At 47.0% G+C, this 27,348-nt stretch overlaps 1 protein-coding gene across 1 annotated transcript in view; it reads left to right on the forward strand.

Moving 5' to 3' along the window:
* Positions 1-4,094: 4,094 nt before the first annotated feature.
* The window catches only part of LOC6596980 (teneurin-a), a 143,093-nt gene continuing 119,839 nt past the window's right edge, over positions 4,095-27,348 (forward strand). Inside the window, exons 1-3 of the mRNA XM_026989637.1 lie at positions 4,095-4,630; positions 6,314-7,213; positions 7,443-7,515. Of these exons, the coding sequence (XP_026845438.1) occupies positions 4,372-4,630; positions 6,314-7,213; positions 7,443-7,515 (1,232 nt within the window). The 5' untranslated portion in view covers positions 4,095-4,371. The remainder of the gene's footprint in view (positions 4,631-6,313; positions 7,214-7,442; positions 7,516-27,348) is intronic.

Genomic DNA, 27,348 nt, shown 5'->3' on the forward strand with positions numbered 1-27,348 from the left:
TTTACTCTCGTTCGGTTTGACCAGACACAAAAAGAGAAGAACAACAAAACACAAATATGCTTCCGTTGTGGAGTCGACTATGGAATACTCTGTTATGGGTATCCTGGGAACATCATCGGAGCAACAGAAATAGATCACCATACTGCGTTAAGGGGTTTGCTAGGTCAGCTACGATATAACATATAAGAACACAATTTTTGGTTTCTCTCTATCTAGTAGAGTATTCTCTGGCTGTCTTGTAACGTCCAAGGTTCATTCGCCTAAAATCCCACGGATCCGTTGATATTCTAGGTGATTGGTCGCGGATTCGCGTGATCTTTCGATTCGCCTAAATCTTAAAGCCAATTGCACTTCACATAACTCGACGCAACCCTGTTTGTTTGTCCTCTGATACCAGATAACTTGGCTAAACAATCTACAAGAAGGGGTTGTACCCGATCAGCAGAGCGAGTATAGGTGGTTTGATTAATGGTGGAGTTGTCTGGGGGGACTCTCTGGCGTCAGCTAGCGTATCTTCCTGGGGGGGACTTACTGCTAAAACAAGAAAGTCAGAACAAACCAAATTCTGGATTCTTGTTAATGCCTATCATAAACGCTTTATCGTCTTGATACTGGAATTTATACTGGTATTGCAGTGCTGAGAATTCCTACCTATTCTGTATTCTAATGCCTAGACATATTCTTGGACTTCTGCTCTTTTTTCACGCTTTACTTTCGGTGGCAATCATATAAAAAAACAAGCTAATAAATATATACCTTGTTGGTACATTTGGCTGTGTCGTAGGCACTCCCTCTTCATGTCTGCCGAAGGCCTTCGTCGTTGCGATGAGGTTTGAGGTTTTCTCAGTTTTGGCACTAATTCAAAACGAATGATTATTTATTTGAGGCACCACGTATTTTCTACATTTCGAGCAACTTGCGCGTTCAATCCATTATTTTTGCATTTGTTTGGATTTCCTCTTTGCGTGCTTCTTACCCTTTTTTTTATTGCTCTACGTTTCTTTACTCTCGTTCGGTTTGACCAGACACAAAAAGAGAAGAACAACAAAACACAAATATGCTTCCGTTGTGGAGTCGACTATGGAATACTCTGTTATGGGTATCCACGCTCGCTGAGACTTTAGACGCTACTGTGGATCATGGAGATATTGCCGTTCTGGATGAAATTTGAGGCCTTTGAGACTTAGACGTCGCTGATGTAAATAGTACCCAATGCTACGATGAAACCGTATGACCTCTTGGTTCTCCGAGCTTCCTTTCCAAACTCAGATCGGGGACACCGAATGCCAAGGTTGGAAAAAGGGGCTGCCTGGTTTCTTCACCAACTGTACACTCATCCTACAAATACGTATTTGCACTGATTTGAATTGTTTTCACGTAAATTTATTTCCATTTTATTAATGCAAATGCCCGCGGATGTTTTCAATTTACTTGGCTTTTTGGGATACACGTTGCTGACTTTTCCCTGGGGCTGCGCGTTTGTACGTCGGCACATTGGAGTGGCTTGGAAGGAAAAACGACGATGGTCAGCCTTCTGCATTGCTCCATGCTCCCAGTAAGATGTCAGAGAAAGAGCGAATGCGAGCGAAGGAGAGAGAGAGAGATGTCTTCTATTGCCCCTATTAAGTTACGGCGCAACGTAACCTCTGCTCACTGTTCTCACGTCATTGGCAAAACTCGCACTTTCCCATTATAGATTATTAACTCCATTATACATAATTTGGACGTTGATATGCAATGACTGCATCTTTCAAGTGGCGATGCAATTACTGCACCATCTAGTGGCCCGTGCGACACCAGCAGAAGGCTGTTACACGCGGATCCCAGGCAAAACGCAGCCCTCCTTCCACCCAACCGACCGGGGGGCACCGTTTTGGGATTATAAAATGTGACAAACCTTAGGTTTTCTTCGATTGTTATATTCTAACATTTATTCGTTCAATATGAGTCTTATAAAATCGTCGCGACTGTGAATGATAATGTTTCTAGAATCACAAATGTATCGCCAAGCGACTCTTCAAATATTAAGTATACGTCGGACAAATTTCTCCACCAAAATGATTCCAAAGTTGCTTATTATAAAGCAGATAAAAAGCACTTAAGAACCTCAGTTAAGCGACAATGACAATATATGTCAAGCTTTGTGAAAGAAAATCGAGGCTTGCACAAGACATTCAAGGCTAATTGAGATTTAAATTTGTTTTAAGACAAGCAATATTTTTTTTAATGAAAAAAGTTTAACACCAACTAGAAATCTCTTAATTTTAAATTGGCAAAATTTGGAAAACTTTAAGATGTTCATTTAAGTTTGTTCCATAGAAACAATGCGTATAGGTTTCAAATTACTTTAGTTGAAAGGGTGTCATCGTCTGTTCGATGAAGGTTACGCTAATTACGTTAATGACAGTTTCCTTATTGATTAATTCATTTGGGTTTTCTGGACTCACAAGCTTATCTCGTGTAATCCTTTCAAGACAAAATTCCGAGGTCGAGTGCCTATTCCTCAATCACATATTCTTTAACTTCTTTGAGCTTAACGGCATTTGAGAACGAGAGATCGAGCTACAGACCCTGAGATCATTTCAATTTTGGTGCCTGGCTGGCCGTGTGTGCTGGAAAGCATTATTCCATCACAAATAGTGACTCAGCTCTTCGAACTACGAAAACTAGTCTTGCGATTTCTCTCTCATGCTATCTCTCTAATGTCATAAATCCATAAGATGCTACAACTACAAACACTTTTCGCAAGTCAATGATTTCTGGCAATCATGAAATATCGCATATCGGTAGGCATTTATTGTAGTGCTTTCCAGAAATATCACTGGCATTTGCGGTGCCCGCCAGTTGGACAGCAGGGCTACCGTTTGCGGCTTATTATATACTTTTCGGTATATTTTGAGGTCGATATGGAATTTTCAGTATATTTGGGGTATATTTTAGTAATTATAAGGTTTATTTCTGAGGGCCAGACGGTATTTGTTTCCGGTATTTTTGCACTGTTGGACAGATTTGCAAGTCAAAAGCCAAAGATTTTAAGGCCTTCTGTAAAGGAAAATGGATAGAGGTTCGGAAAATGAACTTGGTGTCAGGGGTCAACTGTGGGAAAGTGAATCAATTGATGGAAGGGACCCTCCTCGATACACTGGAAGCAATGTTTGCAGCTGGTGTGAATATTGTGTTCTTGATAGACGATTGTGATTGTGAGCAGAGGGCCATGGACAAGCTCCTGAGGGCTCGTCTAGTGCGCGATATGCTGCCGGAGGACAAACCTTTGGCCCGGTCCCGATGGCCGCTGAGATGCCGATGCAACAAACGACCAGTAGCACCGCTCGGCATTTTGACGATCTTAACAATAAATGCCACCATGAGCACATTCAATCTGCATTTGGGTTCTGGTATCCAATAAGATTTTTTGCCGCAGGAAGCATATTTCCAGCATACTCGTTTCTACATGTTTCTGATCAGCATCGACATTCGTGGCACATGCTGTTGGAAGGACCCTTCGTCTCTATAGAAAAATGTAGATGGGGTGGTGGCTCTACTCCCAACCCCAGAGGGTGTGAGGGGGAAGGGGATTGTGGCAGTAATGACCCACTTGTCCCTGGCCCTGGCCCTGCTTTAGGGCATTTAAATGCTCGCTCATCAAAATCAAAAGTCAGAGTGTCTGTCCGGACTCCGGTAGCCAGTAAACGAGGCCCAGCAGCAAAACAGGCAACTGAATCCAGACGGATCAACCGGGCGGGCCGTTTATGGTAGGGCTGGGGGTGGGGGCCGGTGGACGGTGGGCGGTGGGCTGGCTGCAATTGCCATTAAGCTCACTTTACGCCCCGGAGTGAGTCCAGGAGTCAAAGGGAAAGTGCCCGGGGGCGATTGAATTGGGAGGGAGACCTCCATTTGGAGCTCGACGCCGGCTGCTATTTATTTTCATTTTCGTGCATTTATGGCTTCATCTCTCGGCCGTGTACTACGGCTGTTGTATCCTCTGCAGTAGCAGGAGTAGAAGCCTCCGGATCCATTTACGGACGCACAGCACTCGACTGACTCATGCTCTCTGACACTTTGTCGTTTTTATCGTTGCAGCGTTAATTCGGTTAAGCACTTAAGGCGAGGTCCTGTCAGTAGCCTGCCGTCCCGTTCCCTTCCGTTCCGTCCTGTTCGGAGGAATACATGGACTGGTGGGGAGTCGTCCAGCCGGACGCTGGAGCAATGCGTTAACGGCCACAGTCACTGGAGCAGGAGCCCTGGAAAAGAAGCTGCTTCAGTTCCGGCGAGGAACAAACGAGGATAAATTGCGTGGCAAAAGCCACGTTCATAGTTCAATTGAAGGTGAATCCGAGAAGATCCAGAGCCCCGGTCAGGGCCCTGTCCATCATGTCCAGCAGTCACTCCGGCACGATTGGCCGTAAACGCGCCGGGAGCGGCAGCGCCAGTGCCAGTGCCGCCAGCAGCGAGTATTTATACGGCGGCGGCGACCAGATGCGGCGCCAACGATCGGCCGAGTGGCACAGCCATCGGCACGGCCACGGCTACGGCAGCAGCAGCGAGGACGAGTACCAGAACACGGCACAGGCCACTTCGTTTGATACACAGCTCCTGGCCCAGTTGCTCCTCCAGAGCCAGCAGTTGGCAAGTAAGTACCACACCCACTATCCACTATCCACCAACCACCATCCACACTGAGAGTAAGCTAATGGGAAGAGCGAGCGGTCGGGCACACCATTTACTCGCTCTAATTTTATAATTACGAATTTTCGGAATGCCTTTGCAGGATCTCAGGCTCTACTTGCGGATGGATCTTTTATCGCGGCACAAAGTGTCATCCTTCTCCTCCTGAAAGCCACAAAAACTCTAGACAATCAGGTGCCTCTTGCCTGGAACAACTTTCAAGGCCTGGCCTTGTTCATTTGACTAAAGAATGAATAGCCAATTTATTGGTAGCTTGAGTTTGAATAAATACATAGCTACATAGAAATATTATATATCGAGGTGCGCCGCCTCCCTCCCTCGCCTCTAGGACAGCCACCTCTCCCTGGTCGTCCGTAAGTTCAAACAAGTCCTGGAATGTGTTCGTCGATGCGGTCACCAGCTGTCCCTCCTTTTGGTTGTTCTCGATCTCCTCGGTTTCACAGCAGAATTCTGCGGAGAAATCTTCATCCTCTGGGGTACACTGATTACGGTGATGATACTCTAAGGGATTCCGGTCGAACAGTCTTTTGCTTTATAGCCTCCTCGTCAATCCAATTGCTATCAGCGATGCCTCAGTAAAGCGGTCTTCGCAAGCTTTTGCTATCGGTAGTCTGAAATATGCCCTCGTTTTGGCAATCGCACTATACGAAAAATTCGTTAATTAAGGAACAAAAGAAGTTGATATCGATAGTTTGTCTGTCAACGCGTGGACGGTCTTCGAAGGGCTAATCCACAGCAAAGCGGAGCAACTGTTCAATGTCAAAAGAGAGTCAGAGTTCTCTATCTAAGATCGCCCAGGCATCGCCCATTGGCAGGAACGTTGTGAGTCGCAGCTAAGGCCGCGGCTCTACTTTATACCAGTTACTCAGTCACTATGGCTGTCCTCCAGAGGGCGCACACATTGCGCGACGAAGAATGTGTGAGAGAGCGAGACAGAGTATGAGTAAGCGCGTGAAAGGCGTTGCGTAGCCACTGAAAATTATTCCATCAGTCTTTAAGAATAATCAGATCTTATTCAGATTCCGCAATATGGTAGATATGGTCATTCTCTGTAACTCTGCGTTTTTGTTTTTTTCGTTTCTTCAAATTGTGAATGCCGCAGATTTTCGGTCTTCTTTTTGGCGAATCTTTTCGCTTATCGGGATGGACAGAGTGCAGACGGACAGACAGACATGTCTATATCGACTCGGCTATTGATGCTGATCAAAAATATATATAGACTTTACTAAGTCGGAAACTCTTCCTTCTGGGCGTTACACATATCAACTGTCACCACTTATATACCCTTTGAGTATCGGGAATTAAAATCAGCAAATATGTTAATATTTAAATGTATATTTATGTGCTATTTGGAATCTATTTTTGAAATCGAGAGCCTTGAAATCGTAAATCAGAAGCTGAAAGACAGGGATGGACATCTATCAAAATATCGGTTTCCTTCTAAAAAACAATTATATCTATGCTCTATAACAGACGAAACTGTACCTGCCAAAACACGATAACTAAAATTAGGGAAGAGTACCCCCATCGTTTCTTTCATATATACATCGATAGTGCCATTGAGGAGCAAATACTTCCCATATTCCCATAAGAATAGTACTAAGTGGTGTTGTTCTTTTTGTTGCAGGCATGGAACACTACAATTCGGATTGCGAGCCGGAATATCTACGGCAGCGAGACTGTCGATTGGGCCAAGGAGGCAATGGCCCCGGCGCCGGCTCCGTGGCGACAGCCTCCGCCTCCGGCCAGGAAGTGACCTACGCGCAGCCGCACCAACGAGGCACGGCGGGCAGCGTGGTCTCGCCACTGAAGGTGGCCACCGTGTCGACCAGCAAATATCAATCCAATGCCAATCTGGGCCTCTTTCCCAGCGGCAGTGCCACTGCCACAGCCACAGCCACAGCCACTGCCACAGCCGTTGCCACACCGCGCAGTACAAACCCCTTCCTGAGCGCCAAATTCACGGCGGACGAGGAGGCCACGGGCACGTTCTTGCTGCCCGCCTCGGCCTCCTCCTCGACGGCTGCCTCCAGCCACAGTCGGAGCCACCGGGGCAGCAGCGGAGCGGCGGCGCGCAGCACCCTGAACCGCCTAAGTGGCATGACCAGCTCCAGCAGCGGCACCTCGGCCCTGTCCGTCAATCGCAGCGATTCGCTGCGGCAGCGGCATCCCAGCCACAGCCACAGCCACAGCCAGGCACAGCATCTGCACCCGAGCCAGCAGGCGGTGCGGCAGCAGCACTCTTTACTGCAGCCGGAGGCGCGGAGCATGAGTGGTGCCAGTGGTGCCAGTGGCGACGGCGATGGAAATGACGTGGGCGAGGGCGAGGGCGAGGGGGACTTTGACGATTTTGCCGGAAGCAGCGGGGAGTCGGAACCACCGCCAGAGCCGGCGCCGCCGGAGATACCGCCACGCACGCAGTCGCTGCTGATGTCCTTGCGCAAGCACTCGGACTACAAGCTCAAATACGAGGAAAAAGGGGACCAAAAGCACGAGGAATTCATCCCGACCAGCAAGCTCCAGAAGGGTAAGTGCCACAATGGGAAATTACTGCCACGAAGCTTTTTGTGCCAAGCTCCTTTGCTGAATTTCCCTAAAGCTGCCGAAAGCTTTCAGTGCTAACAGAGACAGCTTCTGGCTTCCGAACCTGGCTGTTAAGTGTGGAAATCTGTGGAAAAGCTTTGCGGGAAATCGATACGTGGAGTGTCCGCCTCATGAATGCTGGCATCTAACTGCTGTGCTCTTCTTTCTTTTAGATTATATCATCAGCGATAACTTACGTTCAACGGATCAGCAGTTGAAACCCCAGTCGCCGGTCGACACGCAGGGGTAAGTACATAATGGGGTACAAAACACACCTCAATGGCAATGGGAATTAAGATACTATTCCATACATATGTTGAAACACTCGGATCTGAAATCGATCGATTGATTATCATAGACCCAGTATGAATGTCCCTCTCAAACCTAAACTGATAATCCTCTCCATCTGGCGTTGGATGTTGTATGTTGTATGTTGTATGTTTTATGTTGGTTGGCGGTGCAATCCTCCTGCAATCGGAGACTGTTAATCGGTTCATCGGTATTGGGATTGGGAAGGAGCTGGAGCCAGAGCCGGAGCCGGAGCCCCCACGATGTCAACGCTTGCCCTCTAATCTGCGTGCGGTCTCTGGGTTCGCATCGTTTGAGGCTCCTATTACAGCAGCGACAGCCTGGACCTGCGTCCTACGAGCTAGGAGCTAGGACCTAGGACCTAGGACCTGGGATCTGGGTTGTGGGAGGTGGGAGTGAGGAGAGTCCCCATGTTAGCGGCAATTAAATCCGCAAAATGGTTTCACATCGCCCGTCGCTGTCGTTGTCGTTGCCGTTGTCGTCGTCTGGACTGCTGTTTGTTTGTTTGTTTGTCTCTGGCAGGAGTCTGTTTGCTTCTCGTATCTCATGTGCGAGTGCATCAGCATTGTAATCCTTGCCAAGAGGAGCACACGGAGGTGGAAGGAAAGCCACAGTCCCAAACTTCAAAATGACTGCCATTGGTGGTGCCATTGGAGTCGCTCTTTTTTGTGTCCTATACATTTGCCCTCACTCCTCCTCCGACTCCTCTTGCTGCTGCTGCCGCTGCTGCTGCTGCTGCTGCCCCTCTTCCAGCTTGTGGCGCCTCTTATGTTGCTGGCCAAAGATTTCCGTAGCATTTTGCGGTTGTATAAGCGGCTTTTGCTTCGTATTTTGTTTGCTCCTCTACCCATGACCCAGGGCCCACGTCCACGCCCACGTCCACGCCCACGGCCTCACCCACACCCACACCCACACCCATACACAGGTTTCTGGTGCTGCTCGTTCTGGTTTGTGCGTTCTGGCCACGACATCTACGCCTGCAATGGTGCTGTCCTTTGGGATCGCCTGGGACCGCCTCCTCTTTCCCAATTACTAGCCAGGCAGCTGGCTCCTGGCTCCTGGCTCCTGCTGCCACCTGCCACCTGCCACCTGATGCTCCTCTGCTTGCTGTGCTGTGCTTCTTGCAGCATAATTAAAGAACTCACTTGGAGATTACGTGGTTTTATAGGTTTAACCGTTACCATTGGATTCCCTCTCCCTTTCCCCTTCCGGACAGGTGCTCTCCTCCTCCGCCGGGAGGGGTCTGCTTTCAGCCGGATGCGAGCAGGATGCAGCAAAAGGGGGGAAGTGGAGGTCTGGGACCTGGGTCCCTGGGTCCAACCGCAACACAGACGCTAATGTTTCAGCTAATGATTGCCGTGGCGCACTCACAGTAGCAGCTACAGGCTGCAGGCTGCAGGCCGCAGAATTATGAATGAATCATGAGCCGAAATATTCCCTGAATCTGGATGGATATCTTTATTCCCCGGGGACTTGCACAGTTCCATAAGTAGTAAAAACAAAAAATATCTATCACAATACCTTCACGAATTTCCATATAAAAGCCCTATGCTTAGGGTTTCTTCTCTTCTAATAGTTATTTTAAATAAAAATTAAGGATGATTCGGCTATATTCTCGAAAAGTTTGATGCTGCTCTTTCAATGAGTGTTTCTGTCAGAGAGAAAAATATGCGAGTATCTATGGATGAATGGAAACCAGTTGAAAGACGAACTCGAATCGAGAGCAACACCTTTAAGAGGCCGCCGCTGTTTGAGGATTTGGGACTGCCACAGACGTCGGCTCTGTGGCCACGCTGCAGTCGATTGACCGCTAACTGTTGCAGGCTGTTTCGAAAGGACATGGGCGGGGAGGGGCCACGGATACGGACACGGACACGGACACGGAGATTGCGGGAGACAGGACAGCTTAAGATGTTGCCAGACAGGCGGGCAGGGCAGGGCAGGGCAGGGCAGGGCCGCCCCCCAAGCCATCCATCGAAACGGATGAATGGGGACTATTATATGGACCAGAGCAGACCAGGCCAGGGCAGAGAAACAATATGTCGTTGACAGTCGTCATGCGCAGCTACTTAAATGGACATAAAATTATGATTACAGCAAATACCACATGTTCCACACACTCACACAGAGGGACACAGAGACACCGGACTTACACACACTCCAGGGTGAACGAAGGCGGAGGCGGAGGCGGAGGAGGCCTGTCCGCGTCTCTTTGTCCCCGGAAGGAATCCGAATCCGGAGCCCGGAATCCGGAATCCGGAATCCGGGGGCAATTCATTACAATAAGCTCACGAATGTGCCATAAAAATCGCATCTCTGGCACTGCATTCGAAGCATGAAATTGCCAATTCCCATTCGGTTTTAGTTGTAAAAACTTTCATGATCCCGACATTAATAGAATATGCCACGTCTCTCATCCCACGCTCGTGGCAGAGGCACGTCACTCCAGCCATGTGATACGTACGTTCCATCTGTTCGCTTTGTCAGACTTAAACCAGGGGATCTGCCGGGCTGGCAGCTAGGGCCGGATCGCCTCATTACACAGACAGATAAAAACAATCCAACGATTAAAAAATCTAAATAAAAGTGAAAGATTCTGGCATCCCTCAAAAATGGCTCAAAGATGAAGTCTGAATACTTTGAAATTCATTTACCATTTAATTGATTTACAATTTGAGTTGATGAAAACTCTTTTCGCTGCTGCGAGGATTGTTTGTCATGTTTTGCTCTTTACTTTCTCCCACGTGAATGTTTTCCGCCTTTTTTATTATGGTTTCAATTTGTGTTGGCGGCTCGTTAGCCAGGGGATCGGACCGTATACGTGTTGTAAAATAAGTGGAAGTCGAAGGTGAACTGTGAACTGTGAGCGGGAGAGAGAGAGAGAGAGAGAGGTCGAAGAACGCGATGATGATGACGATGATCGCTGACAGTCGAAGATGTATGGATGGAAATTAATAAAACAAGCGTAAACACTTAAAAGGCGCTCCGATCCGATCCCATCCAATCCAATCCGATCCGATCCGAGTTCGGTACTGACTCAATCGATGCCCTCCAACCCCTCAACCCTGTAAAACGCCCTCGCTCGCTCGATGGGTCTCCACAGATGGATTGAGTGAGTGAGTGAGTGAGTGGCTCCGTTGCCGTTCTGTTTGTGAGGAAACAGAAAACACACAAAAAACTAATTGAAAACAATCATTAAACAGAGCCACAGATACAATGCGGCCCGGGGAGATGGCCAGACGGGACGACGGGACGACGGGCGAACGTTTATGTGTATCACTTAATTATAACTGTACACACACAGGTCGCTCTCTATAGAGACGTGTATGCTCGTACCCGTCGACTCCCTGGGACTGGCACTCCATTAAAGGAGTCAGTCGCACACACGGCAAACAAATGGAACTCAGATCGGAACGGAACAGATCGGATCGGATCAGACCGGAGTGGTGTGGCGTGGAGGGAGGGGAGTGAAGTGGAGTGACCCACAGCTCACACAGACGACACCCAACTGAGTTCGAGTTCGAGTCCGAGTCCGAGTCTGAGTTGGGTCATTCGAGAGACCTGTAAGCCGAGACCTTCGTCAGCGTGGCTGTTTATTTCTTTATTAATTATGGTCTTCTGGCCTCTCGCTTAGGTATCACCGTATCCGTATACTTGTACGCTTGTACATATGTTTGTCTGTATATCCAGTCGCTTTGGGAATGCTGATTTGTGATGTGGATTCTTGGGGATTGCGGATTGGGGATTGGGCACTGTGCCCTTCTCTGGCATCATCTCTGCGATGATTCCGGGCTCATCGTTTCGCATAATTATATTCAATTGTTTAATTGCCAGATGATTTGCCTTAATTACATTTACTTCAAACACCAAACTTTTTGCCCCAAAAGCCTCCGAATGTGCCACAGATACACCACAGGTTTGTGGAGGAATATTGTGTACTGCCATTCAGTCTAATGAAATATTATTACTAGTATTAAATGCGACCTTTGGATGAAATGTATTAAAAAGGTGTAGTTTGCTGATTACATTTGTATGCCATTCAAAGCGAAACGGATTGATAAAATAATCATCTATGTTTTCGTACATAGACAAAGGGGATATCGATGACAAAAGCAACGACCAAGAGGTAGGAATGCATTTTCTTATACGGCTTACCTTGGGCATTAATCATTAATACACCTTGGCAGGGAGCGGTGGATTCGAAGGGTGGATAGAGAGAGGAGGAGGGTGCCCCGCCACTCATCAGTCATGTGAAAATTTCAAAATTTCCGCTCCTCCCGCCATTCGTCTCTTAAGCCCCGTCCCACTCCACGCCATATGATGCTCTTTCTTCCTCCCACTCCCACTCTGCTGCTGCCGCTGCTGCTGCTGCCGCTGACTTTGTTTTTCTTCACTATCTCTCTCGCTGTCATTGTCGCTGTCGCTGCCGCTGTCTCTGCGCCTGCGCAGCAGTTGATAAATGTCCAGCGTCAACGCCAGCGTCAGCGCCAGCGCCAGCACTGCCGCCACCCGCTGTTCCCGTTGATGACCTTATTATTTGTGGGTTCGTTCCCTCCGCCACCCGCTGCGTCATGTTATTCTCTGCCGCTCATCCTCCGTCTCTCTCCCACAGGGCTTATTTTCGTAAGACTTAACTAATATTGAACGATTCATTCCCAAATGATAATTTTATGCAAGATTTCACGTCTCACCAAAAATTGTTTCCGAAAAGAGAAGAGAAGAAAAAACTGCACTTTTTAGCCGATTCTGCAACCCTACCCGACCATAAAATTGTATAAGAGTTGCTGCCATAAATTGCTCACCATAACTGTTATACCAATTTTCACATGCTCTCTTTTCCTGATAAAAGGATAAGAGAAAAGTTCGAAGAGTGCGAAATGTGGAGTCAAAGAGTAATGTAAATAGTTACATAAACAACAAATATCCTCAGCTAAAGGTTGACAAAAACAAAATAGTGTTATACGGATGAAAGCGTTGGAAAAACGGAAAATTCAAGACATTCCTTTAGACTGTTCGTCCTTAAGCCAGCCAACTTTATGATGTAGTGATCCGATAGGGATCCCATATCGCTGATTCGAACAAATTTTCTGTGTATTTTTATTGTAAGATATCATATATGTGAAACATTTCATTGCTAAGGGATATGCAACTGTAATACTCGTAGCATCATGGGTATAACATGTTGACAGGAAACTTTTATACGCAACAGCTGTTTGGCAGGCAGCAACAACGAAATTCGCATGAGCAAACAACAACAGAAACCTGTGGCGGCGGCTAACAGAAGCGAGGCGCCAGGTCAACAGCAAAAGAGCGACGTTAACAGGGAGAGAGAGCAGAGTTAATAGCAAGAGAGAGCGCAGTTAACAGCACGAGAACCGGATTTGCAGCAACATTTCTCTCTCTCAGGGCTCTCGCTCTCGCACCGAACTGTGCTGTGCCATGGAAAGGTATGGACAACGTGCGCAAAGCCCAGCAACACCAACGGCATGCCATACGAACCGCACCTCACCTTAGATTCCAATGTGCCATGAATTTTGTACATTTTCACAACAATCACGGTATGTTGGGCAAAAGGGTGAGCTGAGCCTCGCATGCGTATGCCCTTGCCGGCCGTTCTGCCTGTTGTCCATACCTTCTTTTTCCCCAGCAACACGCGCTTGTTGCCGAGCAACATTTCTGAGCACCAGCAACATTTGACGCGGGCGGATTTGAAAGAACGGCCTTGCCGCCCCAAATTGCCCAAACTGTGAACATGAATGAACGTGCCGCGGACAAGGAAACAACACAAGAATAGAGGATAGTGTCGAATAATTCAGAAAAGTCAGTTGGTGTATCCCACGAAAATAACCATATTGATATATTCGCAAACAAAATATCACCAACGAAAATATTATCGAAAATATATACACAAATATCCATATTCGATATATCAATATGTATTCAACTTTCGAAACTCGGCGCGAATAATATATCCGAGAAAACGTCCGCATCCAGCCGCATTGGCATCCGCATCCGCATCCGCGTGTACGTGTACGTGAGTGCCAAAAATCTCTGTGTGTTTGTGTGTGTGTGTGTGTGTTTTCGCGTATTTTGTTAACGTTTTTTGTGTATTTTGTTCTGACCCTAACCGAAATCCGAAATCCGCTCCACCATTCCCTTTCCTTCCCTTCCTTCACGACCCGCGACTACTTTTGTTGTAGTTTTCTTGATTTGCGCAAAGTAAAAACGAAGGAACTTTTCATATTTATAATTTTTTGCTCATTTGTTTTTATTGTGACCAATTTTTTTCAAGTGTTGGAAAGTGCTCAAAACAAAGAAGGAAAAAACCACGAAAAGAAAACCCGAAATTCAAGATAGAGAGAGATAGAAAGAAAGGAGAAGAAAATTAAAAGAAAGATTCCTTCCAAATGACAAAACAGCGACAGAGGCAGAACAGAAGCAGCGGCAGAAGCAGCGGCAGCGGCAGCGGCAGAATTGCATCAATTAACGGATTACAACAACAACAGCATATTTTCGGATAGAAAAATCAACGGGGAACAAGGCAGCGACTGCGGCAGAACGCAGCAGCGACAGCGGCAGCGGCAGCAGAAGCAGCAGCAGCGCAGCGCAGCAGCAAACAGCGTCGCGTCTCAACGACCATTTGGACCCTCAACGAAAAAACCAGCCACAAAACAAAAATGTAGGTCATTCTATAAAGATTTTCCACTTTCCTAGACCTTTTCCGCTGCCGCAGATTCTGAAAAGAAATACGCAGCGAAAAAGGAAAACAGGAGAACAAACCAAAAGGAAAATATCGCCGGTGTTTCCCAAGAAGCAATCCATTCAGCCTCATAAGAAAAACAGCCCAACCAAAAAGAGAGGCATTTTTTTTCCTCAAATGAATTTAAAATTTCAAATGGAAAATCCTGACAAATTCTCCATCAAATGGAAAACGATTTCCACATTCTTTTGCCATTTTCATATGCATATTGCACTTAGGAAATGCCTCGAAAACTGCCTGGCAAACATTTTCATTCAAATTATTTGATTAATGTTTTAGGAAAACAGAAAGCCTTTCTTTTTGGAGTGAAGCTTTTCTTAAGTGGAACAAGTTTCCTTTTGGTTTGTTTTTGTTGTGAAGCCAGTCGATGTTTTCCAATTTTCCATATATTTGTACGCAATCCTTTGTGGTCCTCGTTACGCCTTACATTGCCCATAGAGTGGGTTTTATTTTTGGTTGTTGCTGTATCCCCAGCATAGCCTTCGACCCTTTCGCTGGAGCTGGAGCTGTTGTTGTTTCTATTTCTATTATTTGCGTTCAAATTATTCAAAATGAAGAATGCAAATAAATTTCAGCCACCGCAACAGAAACAGCAACAGAAACAGCGACGCGAAAACACAGGAAAAACGAATGAGAATTCCCCGCTAAGGAAAATGAAATATGAGTTAAAAAAAAAAATACAAACACCGAAACTGCAACGGTAATCATAGACGAAATAAAATATCTGCACACAAACCATCCGGGAAAGGAAAACCAGTTTTCCTTCCACCTCCAAAGTGCCTGCGTTTTACACCAGTGACCTGTGACCTGTGACCTGAACCGGTGGAAATTGAATTAGAATTTTTCCGTGCTTTTGTTTCCATTTAGAACAATTAAACAATCGGCGAAAAAGCTGTGGGGGGAAAAAACCACCGAAACGGGATTAGAATTTTGGAACCTTTTTAATTGGGAATCGGGCAAAGGGACTCCGGGAGGAGGAGGGTAACTCTGATTGCGTAAAACGCAATGAAAAACCTATTAAACCGAATCCGAAACCGAACACAAAGATAGCCGTCAATTAAATTCGAGGGAAAACCCCCTTAAAGCACGGGCAGATGTTTATTGGGATACGAAGATACGAAGATAGTTCCATTACAAAACCTTAATGTTGCATGCAGCTTCCATCAATAGAACCCCCCAGCAGATACATTAGATAGAGTGCCAAAATAGTCAATCATTCATTTGTTTTTATTTGTTTGTTTTTTTTCCGTTTGTTTGTCGACCGCCGCCGCCACCCGTCGGGATTTTCCATAATCCATAGGCGACTGACTCCCCAGTTTTTTGTTTCGTTTTGCTTTTTGCACATTTGTTTAATGAACAAAACCCGAAATGGTTATTGCTCTGTGTGTGCCCCTGCCCCCTGGCCCCTGGCCCCTGCCCCATGGCACATGTTGTCCACATCCGCGATCTTCTCTTCTCTGGGCCATAAATCAATGCCGGAGCCAATCAGCGGCGGTGGCGGTGGCGGTGGCAATGCGAGCCCAGGCGGACAGATTTATGCCCCTTCGTGCCCCTTCGTGTTGCAATTAGGCAAACAGTTGGAAGAACTCTTTTTCTCCGCTTCTCCGTTTCTTTGTTTGTTTCAAAATGAATTCAAATGAACCTCGAGGGATGCCCATGAAACGCACTGTACTAACTGCAACGATTGCCATTTTGTTGTAATTTCATCGAAGGGCAAGGGTGAATATTTTTACTGAATGCTGGCTGATTGAATGCTGAATAATAGCTGAATACTTTCTCAAATCGTTCTTTCGCTTCTCGGCCGAAAATGATGCTGGAAAACTGAATGTAAATGTGGAAAATTCTTTGCATTGGTTATTGTTAAATTGTTAAATAAATGCAAATGCAGTACAAGAGTTTTTTAAACGCTTTTTCCTTCAGCCATTCATTCAATCAAATTCCCATAAATTCTTTTTCAATTTTCTTGATTTTTTTGGGAATTTTCTCTGCGATTTTTGTATTTTTGTTGAATCTCTACATTTCCGAGAGTTGGATATTCCTTTCATTCCAACTCTCCGCAGCTGTTTCGCCTTTCGCGCTGTTGCCGCATTTCACAGGGGCACTCGCTGGTGCAGAAGATACAGATACTTGCTACGGGCATAACCTGCCTCTCAGAAATGTGCAGAAATCAAAGCCAACGCAACGCGACGCAACGCAACATTGATGAAGTCCTCATATTTTGTTCCCATGCATTTCTGCTTTCCCCCTGTGATCCCTGCCGACGGATCGCCGGATCGGATCTTTGCGCCGCACAGCTGTTGCAAGGGGGGAGAGATACAAAAAGTATCTGTATCTCGTGCAGCAGCAGCAGCAGCAGCAGGTACCTGTGAGCGGCTCTCAAGCGAAATGATGACCATCCGCACATCTGTTATTCGTTTTGGTGTGGCAGCAAATTAGTGCAGCGAATATGTCAAAAGTTGCACGGGGAAATGTGAGCTGGGAAGGCGAGAAAGAAAACTGCGAATGGAAGATGGGAAATGGAAAATGGTACTCGAGATGGTGTTGGCAGGCAGCGACGGCGTCGACGGTGTCGACGCTTTGAATGACAGGCGGCCGGCCGCGTGATGAGCGGCAGAGTGTGTGTATCTGCGAGATACTCTTGCAAATTGTTATAGTTGTAGCTATGAAAAACCCAAAATAGCAGGATTTTAGCAACAAGAAAGCAGCGGCAGAGTGTTAGAGAGAGGGAGAGAGAGCGGAGAGGCAGAGACAGAGACAGAGGCAGAGGCAGAGGCCAGGCCCAGCCGCCACTTGAGATGATTTATGATGCCAGTCGCTGGCATCTCTGGGCCTCATCTCGGGGCTCGTCTTGGGCTCTGGCTGTGGCTCTGGCTGTGGCTCTGGCTGTGGGCCTCGTCTTTGGGCTCAGGCACAAGTGCAGACAGCAAAAATAACAATCCACAAAAGGTTTTGCCATTGATATCAACGTCGGACCATGGGACCATCCTCTCCGTGGATGATGATGATGATGATGCTGCAGAAAAACGGAGAGGGAGAGAGGGACGGGACGGGACGGACGGGACGGGACGGATAAGAGGTTTTTGCTGCTGGCTGCAAAAGGTGTGAAGCACCAGCGGCAGCGGCAGCGGCAGCGGCAGCAAAACCTTGAATTGAAAAATTCCAAAAAAAAGAAACCAAAAAAATATGCCTGCAAAAATATGTATCTGTAGATGTGTAAAGGAGGAGTATCTGTATCTGTAGGTAAAACAAAAACAGAGCTGGAGATGCTAGCGGTGCTTCGAGGGAGCAGAAGAAGAAAAGCAGGGCGGGAGCGGGAGGTGGAGCTGAAAGGTGCTGAAGGAGGATTTGGATGCTGTAGCAACAATGACGCAGCAGTCGAAAAGAAGTACACGACGGGCCTGTCTACGGGGCAAAATGTATACCCCTCATTTGCAGGGGTATTCATGGGCATTCAGGAATGTTTCTATTCCTCAAAATATGTTCGATAAAAAGAGAAAAGAAAGCCGAAGAAATGCAAGAGAGGACTGTGGAGGAGAAGTGCAAATATCTGTGAGATTTCAGCTATAATTTTGGACAGTGCCACTAATTGATAGAGTTCCCCTAGACCCAAAGGCCTACCATTCTCCTGCGGATAGATACCCTGTAATGAAGAGCCATAGGATGGGGCATGGGGCATGGGGCAGGCAGGCAGGCAGGCAGGCAGCATGGCGTCGGTCATTACCGTCATGCCTTGTCATAGACAACATCGTTTATTTTCCAAGCACTTGGACGATTCCCCGTTCCTCCTACCTACCCCGTTTTTTCACACCTCCCCTGCCGCCTACCTGTGGCCTAAGCCCTGGCCCCTGGACCCTGGACCCGGCCAGGTTCTGGCCATGGACTGGACCCGCTCTGTGTGTGAATCAGCACAACTGCTGCTGCTCTCCGTGCGTTTCTACCTAAGGAAAACACTTGACTGATTTTGCATCAGAGGGCAAAGGGCAAAGGGGAATGGAAATGGAAATGGGAATGGGAATCGAGAAGGAATCGCCTACGAAACGAAATTTATATTTTCAATAATTATTCAAGATTTATTTCGGGGAGGCTTTGAAAAGTTTTCCAGTTCCAGATTTTCAGAAACAATAAATCGCCACAAATCGCTTCCAAATGAATTGGAGCGCGGCGACAATCGAGTCGGGGGACGGGGGGGGGGATGGATCGTAAATCTTGAATCAGAAAGACAGAAAAACATAAAGAGTTTTTCTCGTTTGGAAACTACATTTCGGATGAAATCCAAACATCCGACCGTCCGAAAGCCCATTCGACGGTGCAATGGAAAATTGAAATTTGATAATTCTGTTCCTCGAGAGGCGAGACCTGTTGAAGAGAGAGAGAGGTGGAGAAGATGTGGTTTTCCAGGGAAATGAAAGATGGATGGATGCTGCAGAGGCAGAGGCAGAGGCAGAAGGAGAAGGAGCATCGGGCTAATTTGCTTTGCCACAAGGGAGAGCCCCGAGAGTCGGGACTCGAGACTGGGGAGGCGGTGGCAGAGGTATTTTAGCATTTAAAACTCAAGTGGCAGGGCGGCAGGGCGGCAGGGTGGCCAAGTGCCACTCCAGGAGTCAAGTGTGTGTGTGTGCCCCAAGACGTTGCACAGAAAAATGCACACAGGCAGCATAATTAAATTTTTCGCGCTGCTGCAAAAACTGGAGCATCGGGACTTAAAGCCGGGAAGGGAGACAAGAAAAAGCTTTTGCTGCGTGAAAACTCATTAAACGGCATTGTGCTGCATTCTGTTTTGTTTTTCCATCTGGATGGGTGGATGGATGGATGGATGGATGGAAAACTTGTTGCCAAACTTCACGCTAATGCAAGTTCTCAGTTGCAAGGAGCCCCTGCTCCTGCTCCTGCCTCTGCCTCTGCCTCAGCCCTTCCATTTCGCACAGCTAATTGAATGGAAAAGAAAGCTATGCTTAATGCAATTATAGTTCCTTATTAGCCCCAGCCATAGACCTGCATGCTCGCGTGCTTCTCAGTGTTACAAAGCACAGTTGTGCAACACTGACGGCCTCACCGAATCTGCTCTCTTTCGAGGACCATCCGTCGGTCAGCGCAGAACGGAAAACGTTCGCCATCTCTCTGTGAGCCGAGAGAGAGAGAGCGCGCGGATGGTCCTCGCCACAGCGGACGACGTCACCTTATTACAGAATTCATCTAGCGCCTGTCCTGGGCCCCTGGCAGCCCTGTCGTCCCTCAACTTTTGATTGCCTTGCGATAGAAGGAACGGAACGGAACGGAACGAAGGGCTCTGTCTCCGGCTCTGGTTTCTCCCATAAATAAAGCGCAAAACGCTGCAATTATTTTGGTTAAACTTTGCGCCAAAAGCAAATACTCGTCGGCCTGGCCTTAAATCATTTTCATTTGGTGGCTTTTGTGTTTTATGGGCCGTTGGTTTATTGTTTCTTAAAATGTATACAAAATAAATGAGAGGCTAAATTGTGGCTCCCGAAGTGATTTTCCGCCGTTCTCCTTCCTCCTTTGCACATTTTTTGTATTTTTTGGGGCAGAGCGTGACTTTGGTTCTGATAATTTTTCCTTACACACACACTCGCTTATAGCATTCGCATATTTATGGCTGGAAAATATATTATGCGTATAATTGTTGTGGCCCCCTCGCTCGCTTTCTCTCTCTCTCTCTCTCGCACTCTCCTTTTGCACCTTTGTCTTTGCTGGCGCTTTTTGTTGAATCAATTACAGGCAGCAGGCAGGTCCGTTCCCAAAACAAAAATCCAAAGGAAAAGCGCAGAAAAGAGGGAAATAGAACAGGCATAGCGGAGGGAGAGAGGGAGAGAGGGAGAGAGGGAGAGGGAAGGAGAGGGAGGCCCTGGAAAAAATGGCAAATTATGGCACCCCAGAGATGCGCGATAAAAGCCCATTTACTTAAACTGAATATTTATTATTCCTGTCGCACCTTCCCCGAAGCGTCCCTCCCCCCGACCCTCCACCCTGTTGCTTGCTGCTTGCTCCTGCCTTCTGGCTTCTGGCTTTTTTGGCCATTTTCATTTCCACTTCCCCGATGCAAAGCGTTTTGACTTCATCTTCGGGTGGCGTGCGGCGCGCCGGCAGGTTCCCCGCACAGAAAAAGTTGAATATCATAAACTTTGGGCCTCCCAGTCCCCCTCCAGCCCCCCCCCCCCCCCCCCCGCACGAAAGTTTGATTGAATCGCAGTGCGAAAGTCTACCGTAAAGTGCTCCGAACCAAGCCATTAATCCGGCCACAAGCTCGGATCGTGGGATCTCTCTACGGAGATCTCCAGAGATCTCATCCGAGTGGCAAAAGAAATCGAATCAATACCAACAAAAGGATGGAGAAATACAAACAGAAAGAGCCAACGAAAGTGTTTCATAATTTTTGTTTTTGGATTCTAAGCGACGCCATGGACGCCATCCGACGATGCCGATAAGGGCGTCCGTCCAGGGAAGAGAAGCGACACAGAGACAGAGAGAGAGAAAGAGAAAAATTAAATAATTTATGTTTTATGTGCCACAGGAAGAGCTCTTCGCCCTTCTGTTCGATTGGTGCTGGGCGGAGGAGGGGTGGGCGGGTGGGGAGGGAGGGAGTGTATCTTTTGGGGTGCGAGTGCCAGGGCGAGGGGCAGACTCAAGTGATTTAGGAAGTGTTTGTCTGCGTTACGCTTGGTTAGTTGATAAAAATCAGTCGACGCTTTTGTGTATTCTTTCTTGTTTGTTTTTGGCCCAGAGAGTGTCTTGGGGCGTGGCACAAGCGAAGGAGCGAAGGGTACAGGCAGGCAGGCCCTCTCTGAGTCACTCACTTAATTGCATCGAAGAGTAAATTGCATTTTAAGCTCTGTTCTGTTTTTGCGAGAGCCGAGACCGAGACCATATGATTTATAGGTGGGAACACGCCTCCGTCTGCCGAGCTACAAGATACAAGATACAAAAAACAAAAGACGTCTTTTAAATAGATATGCCACAGCATCTGAGAACGATTGGATCTTGGTCGGAGTCAGAGTCGTAGACGTCGACGTCGACGGCAGCAAATGGGTTTGTTGCGTGCCAAATGTGAATCAAAGCTACTCGTCGCACTGCCATTCGTATCCGAGAGATACTCGCACTCGTTCTCGCAGTCGTGCACTTCCTGTGCCGAAGTTTAAAGTGCCATTAGCCCACAATTGCGAAAACGATTGGGGCATTGGAGCTACATCTGTGGCATTGTGTATCTTTTGGGTGTTTTAATTGCGGGTTTTAGCTCAGCTGCGTGTCAAAATATCATTTCTGTGAATGCAAACACAGATACACACACACACACACACAGAGAGATACCAAGATACTTCTGTGGACTGGGGAAGGCCATTAATTGCTGTGGCCTGTCATTTTGCGGTACGAATCTGTGGCTAAATATGTGCCTCCCCTCACCACTCTCCTCACTCCTCACTCCCCTCTGTCTATGGCTCTACCTGAGAGATACAGATACGTAGATACATAGATACATAGATACACAGGCGGCATTAGATGGACGAACATTTCAATAGTTCGCTCCCCGACCCCGAGGCTTGTGTGTGTGTGTGTGTGTCCTTCGAGGGAGGGTTGATTCCGTCGCGCAGCAGCTGCCGCCGCCGCCGCCAGGACCCCGGATCATCATCGCTGCAGGATCTGCCGGATCTGCAGGACGGGCATAGGCGGCGCGCGATAAATTTCGAATAATTTGATGCGTCTTGTTTTATTTGACAGCCAACAAATTCGTCGCCCAAGGGCCCTTGGGTATCTCCCCTCTTCCATGACGTGTGTCCTGTCCCGAACGATGCCCTGGGTGGTGTCCTGCGTATCCTGTGTGTCCTGTGTGTCCTGCATGCTGTCCCAAATGTAAACAAGTCGTAAGGCCGCCAGGGCGGCAATTAAACTGAATTTTCCCCGTGATGTTTTTTTCTCTTTCTTTCTTCTTCCACGTAGGGAAATTCAATTTGTAGATTAAAATGTCCTTTTGTCCTATCGTATTTTTGGGTATTCCTATTTCGCGTTTCTCATTTGTGTTTGTGTTTGTCTGTAGTCTTCGTCCCTCATCTTTATCCTCATCCTCGGGGGGCACCTGGACGAGAGATCCATCCTCCTCCCTGGAGTCCACATGCATCGAACATTTTGCAATTAGAAACTAAACAAAGTCGTAATTTGTATTAGCCAATACCATAAATCACGGCAAAGAGAGGGATGAAGAGTGGGAGAGAAGGGGGGGAAGAGAAAGGGGGTGAGAGTGGCACGCCAGGAGATTGATTCAATGAAAAATATAAATTTAATAGAAATAATAGATAGAGATAAATATCGATTTAAATCGAAAAAGTCCACGAAAGCTATCGATAGAAGGAAATAAAAATCGATAAGTAATCGGATTTAAAAATAATGAAAAAATAACAAATACTAAAATATTTCAATTCAAAAAATCAGATATTTTTTTATCATATCGATAAACCCGATATCGATAGCTAAAAGTAGGGAAAATCGGAGCTATATATAGGTCGTATGTCAGTATGTTCACCACGTTATGGATTGGGCATATGCTTTCAGGAAAATCTCTTTTCTTTCTTTCCTTCTTTCCGCTCTCTTAAGTGCCGTCTGTCTTTGTCTCTCTATCTTTTAATGCTCGCATTGCATAGAACGCGATTTAAACCATTTAAAAGTTGCACTAAAACCAGACTTTATCCTGCCCCTTGGCCCTTGACCCTTAACCCTTGCCCTCTTGTGGGGATAATGCGCTCACAAAATGAAATGAAAGAAGATGAAAAAAACAGAAAAAGGATGGGTAGGTGGCCGGGGGGGAGGGGGAGGGCGAGGAACGTGGAGACGTGGAAAACAGAAAAGAGAGAGAGAGAGAATGTGGAGAAAAGGGTGGGAAAAAAATGCAATTTCCGCACAGACGCACACATTTTCCGGCCAACAAAATATTTGTGTATAAAAAAGATATAGATAGAAAAAGAAAAAGAAAGAAGGCAAAGAGAGAGAGAGAGAAAGAGAGCGAGAGAGATGTGGGTTTCCAGAGGAAACTCGCGAATTGGGGAAAACTCAATTTTATCCCGAAAACTAAAATTCAACTAAGAAAAAACATTCGTTGTGTGTGGGGGAAAAAAAGATTGTGAAAATTGTATTTGGCAAACGCATTAAACTTTCATTTTTCTGTCATCCCAAGGATAACACAGGCCAGAGAGAGAGGGAGAGAGCGATAGAGGGGAAAATGCAAAAACCCAAAAGAAGAAAAATGCATCGGCGGATGCGTTGGAGGGGGATGGAAAGGATGGAAGATATTTGAAAATCAAAGCGAAAGTTCTCAGCTTTTGTCTGTCCGCAGAAACCTTCTTCTCATCCGTTTTTCCCGGGAAAACTTTCCACCCCCCCCCCCCACACACTCCGTCTGTGTCTGTGTCTGTGTGCGCCGAAAAACTTTTGTCATGAATTGAGGCTGGGGAAATGTGCGAGAAAAACACATCAAAGCAATCAAAAAGTGACGCCAGAGCAATTGAAAACTTTTCGCATGAAAAACAAAAAACGAAAAAACGAACGAACGAAAATGGCAAATCCACAGGAATAGCAAATGCAACGCATCAATGCATTTCCCAGAGACGGGGGCGGAATATGGCTGAAATCAGAAGCTAAAGAGTCAATTTATCCATGGAAGGGAGTCCTGCCCACCCGCCTCCGAATCGCCTCCGAATCGCCTCCCAATCGCCTCCCAGTTAATGGCTTTGTTTGCGATGGCCATCAGCCAAGCGCCCAGCGCCAAGAGCCAAGCGCCAAGAGCCAAGCGCCAAGCGCCAAGAACCAGCCGCCGTTCGAGCGCCAAATATTCAAGCTCCCATCATTTGTTCCACACAAATAATGAGCAGAGTAGAGCCACACACAAACAGACACAGGCAGACACACAGATACAGATACAGATACATTTCTGTATAAAGATACACTGGGCGAAAAGGCAGATGGAACAGGAATTCAGTGTAGCTTCCTGAAGGGTTTCTAGAGCAACCGCAACTGGCCGATGAGCGCTGCTGCACGTACGTCTTGGGAGCACTCGTTGCACATTCATTTCTCTCAGTGGATGCATCAGCGCTGGCTTAATGTTCCTATTTTGCAAAACTTGTGCTTAAACTTAAATAATTTGCGCATAAAATATAATTTAATGCCTTCAACCTTCTACCCTACCAGGCACAGCCCTTCCTCCGACCCTCCTCTCCGCTCCTTCGATGTGTTTGCTTGCCAGAAGCTTGCCAGGGGAGATAGAGACAGAGAGAGCGAGCGAGAGGGTTGTGGCAGAAACATGGCTTAGCACACAAAAACGAGGTCAAATGCAATGCGGACGCGTGCCAATGCGATTCTCAATTTGGCTGGCAACAAAAACGGCAGACTCGAAACTGGAAACTGTGGCAGAGACGACGACGACGACTCTCTCCCTCTCCCCCACTCTCTCTGCCACCCTCCTGTTCATGCAACCAACCATCTGTGGCAGAGAAAAGGGGAGAAGTGGAGAGGGGGAGAGGCAGAGAGACACACAATATTTCATAAGACCCGAAAAAGTTTCGAAGCAACGAGCCAAGAAAATGCTGTTCCCCCTTCGCTGCCCTGCCCATCCCATCCCCTCCCTTCCCTGTCCATAAATGTATCTCACAGATATGTATGTTTGAGCTTCTATCTTTACGCTGGTTCCCGGATCATTGGGGTGCCTCTTTGGGAAGGTGTTTCGGGATATTAAAGGAGCGAAAGATGTAGAAAAAGGAACTTTGAAAGTGTGAAAAGAGAAATGAAGTGAAGAGGAGTACATGGGAGAACCTTCAAGGCCCGATCAGGGAGTGTGCTCTCTACTCTCCCTACCCCGATATGCGAGTATGTACCATCATTTAGAGAGGGTGATCACATTTCCACAGTACTTCCGCGTGCCATTCGAATGTTTTGTTTTCTGTTGAGAGAACATTAGGACGGCCCCCGAGGCCCCTATGCTCGTGTGTCCCAATGGAATAAGCTCTACTTTTCCCTTCCCCCATGATCTCATGATCTCATGATCATTTGGAGTTTGTTTTTTTGGTTTTTGGGTCTATGATCTGCGGACAAAAGCCCCGCAAATGGTAGACCATTTCCCATTACCATTTCCCATTCCCATTCCCATTCCCACTCCCTTTCCATTTCCATGAGTTTCTATTGGATCTATTGCAGTATCCGTATCTCAGCTGGAGTCTGAGTCCGAGTCCGTCCCTGGGTAGCCTCTCAGTGTGTTGGCCCCCGTATTTAAATAGCAAATGATTAGCTTCAATTGGCTTCAATTGATACGTTCATTCGAATCAGAGAATCAGAGCATCAGAGACTCGGAGGGGTAGAGGAGGTAGAGGAAGGCGGCCTGCAATCCACACACCTACAACCCACAATCCACAATCCACTCTCGCATTGTGATGTGCCCCTCCTCCTTCCGTCCATTTCTCAATGACTTTTGTTCGTCTTAAGTCTCTTTATCCCCGCCCTTTACCGCCTTGCTGCCCCCTCAGCACATCACGCACATTCATTTGAAGTATTTTCACTTTCAGCCCAGCAGTTTATGAGTTACTCTCTCTCTGCCAGAGGGGGAGGCGGACGGGGAGCCTCTGAGCCGACGATTGAAGTGGCTGGCAAGTTAAATCATTTGGAAATTTGAGGGTTCTCCTCCATCATCGCCCATCCCCCCACCCCCCACGATCCCCTCTTATTGGCTTAGCCCCGAATTTAAGTTTCAACAGAAAAAGATACTCTCGCACCCAACAAAAGATACAAAAGTTGAGTCTTCGGTCTCGGATTCCAACCTCTTCTCTGCTTCAATTTTTCGTGTGTAAATATTTGATTCATTATTGAGGCAGTGCTTCATGGGAAAAGATACTTTCAAAACGGTTCAATATTTGACAGTTGTATCTCCTGGATGCGCATAAATATCTTTAATGATTTGTGCAGTTTTTTAAGTATTTTTTTGCGGCCGAATTGCAACGGAGCGTGCCCGTGACCTTTGCAGCGAGCAGACCGCAGCAGCACCCACCCGCAGCACGCAGCACAGATGCACAGATGCACAGATACAAAGATACACAGATACATATGCTGGCTGGCTGGCTGGCAAATGAAAAGTTAAACGTTGCGTGCTGCGCCTGTTTATCTTACGGATGCGCCCTGGGATGCATCACTCACTCAACTCGAGCATAGCATTTAACTCATTCGTATAAAAGATACAAGAGCCGCGAATGTATCTGCATCTGTATCTGTATCTGTATCTGTGCATGTGGGATACGCACGCACACACTTGCAATCTCTGTTTAAACAAACAAATGAGAGGCGGCCTCCTCCTCTGCATGTAGTGCCGCTGCCGCTGCCGCTGCCGCTACTGCTCCATTCATGGCGTTGCACTCGATTAAAAATGTTTCGTGTGTGCCACAGATACTTCTCTATCTATCTGCTGTGCTGTGCACTCTCGCTGCTTGCCGCAGCCGCAGCCACAGCTCCTTGTTGTTGTCGCTTTTGTTGCAGGAAGTGCTCATCTTCATTTACTTTGTTGTCGCTGTTGCTGTTGCTTTTTCTTGACGTTTTTCGGTTTTGCGGATGACACTGTACTGCTCCTGCTACAGATACAGATACGGATACAGATACAGATACACATGCACATGCATAGACACACGGATACACGGATACACAGCTACAGATTCGGTTTGAGATTATTGCCAATTTACAATCTCCTCCCCTCGCTCCCTCTCTGTCGCCTCTCTCGTTCTATCGCTCTCTGGCAGCACTCTGCTAATTAAATATCTATGAATGGCGGTCTTAGCATCCGACGCAGTCCTCTGTCGTCTGCCTCTGCCTCTGTCTGTATCTGTATCTGTATCTGTGACTGTGTATCTGTGGATAGAGTATCTTTGACTCCGTCGTTGTCGTTGTCGTTTGTGTTTTAATTTACCATCTTCAAATTGCTACGGAAATTGCTTTAATTTCCATCGAGTGTTTTTGGTTGTTGCCCAAAAACCAAA

Source organism: Drosophila persimilis, unplaced genomic scaffold (assembly GCF_003286085.1).
Source record: "Drosophila persimilis strain 14011-0111.01,24,50 unplaced genomic scaffold, DperRS2 tig00000431-arrow-pilon, whole genome shotgun sequence".
NCBI lineage: Eukaryota > Metazoa > Arthropoda > Insecta > Diptera > Drosophilidae > Drosophila > Drosophila persimilis.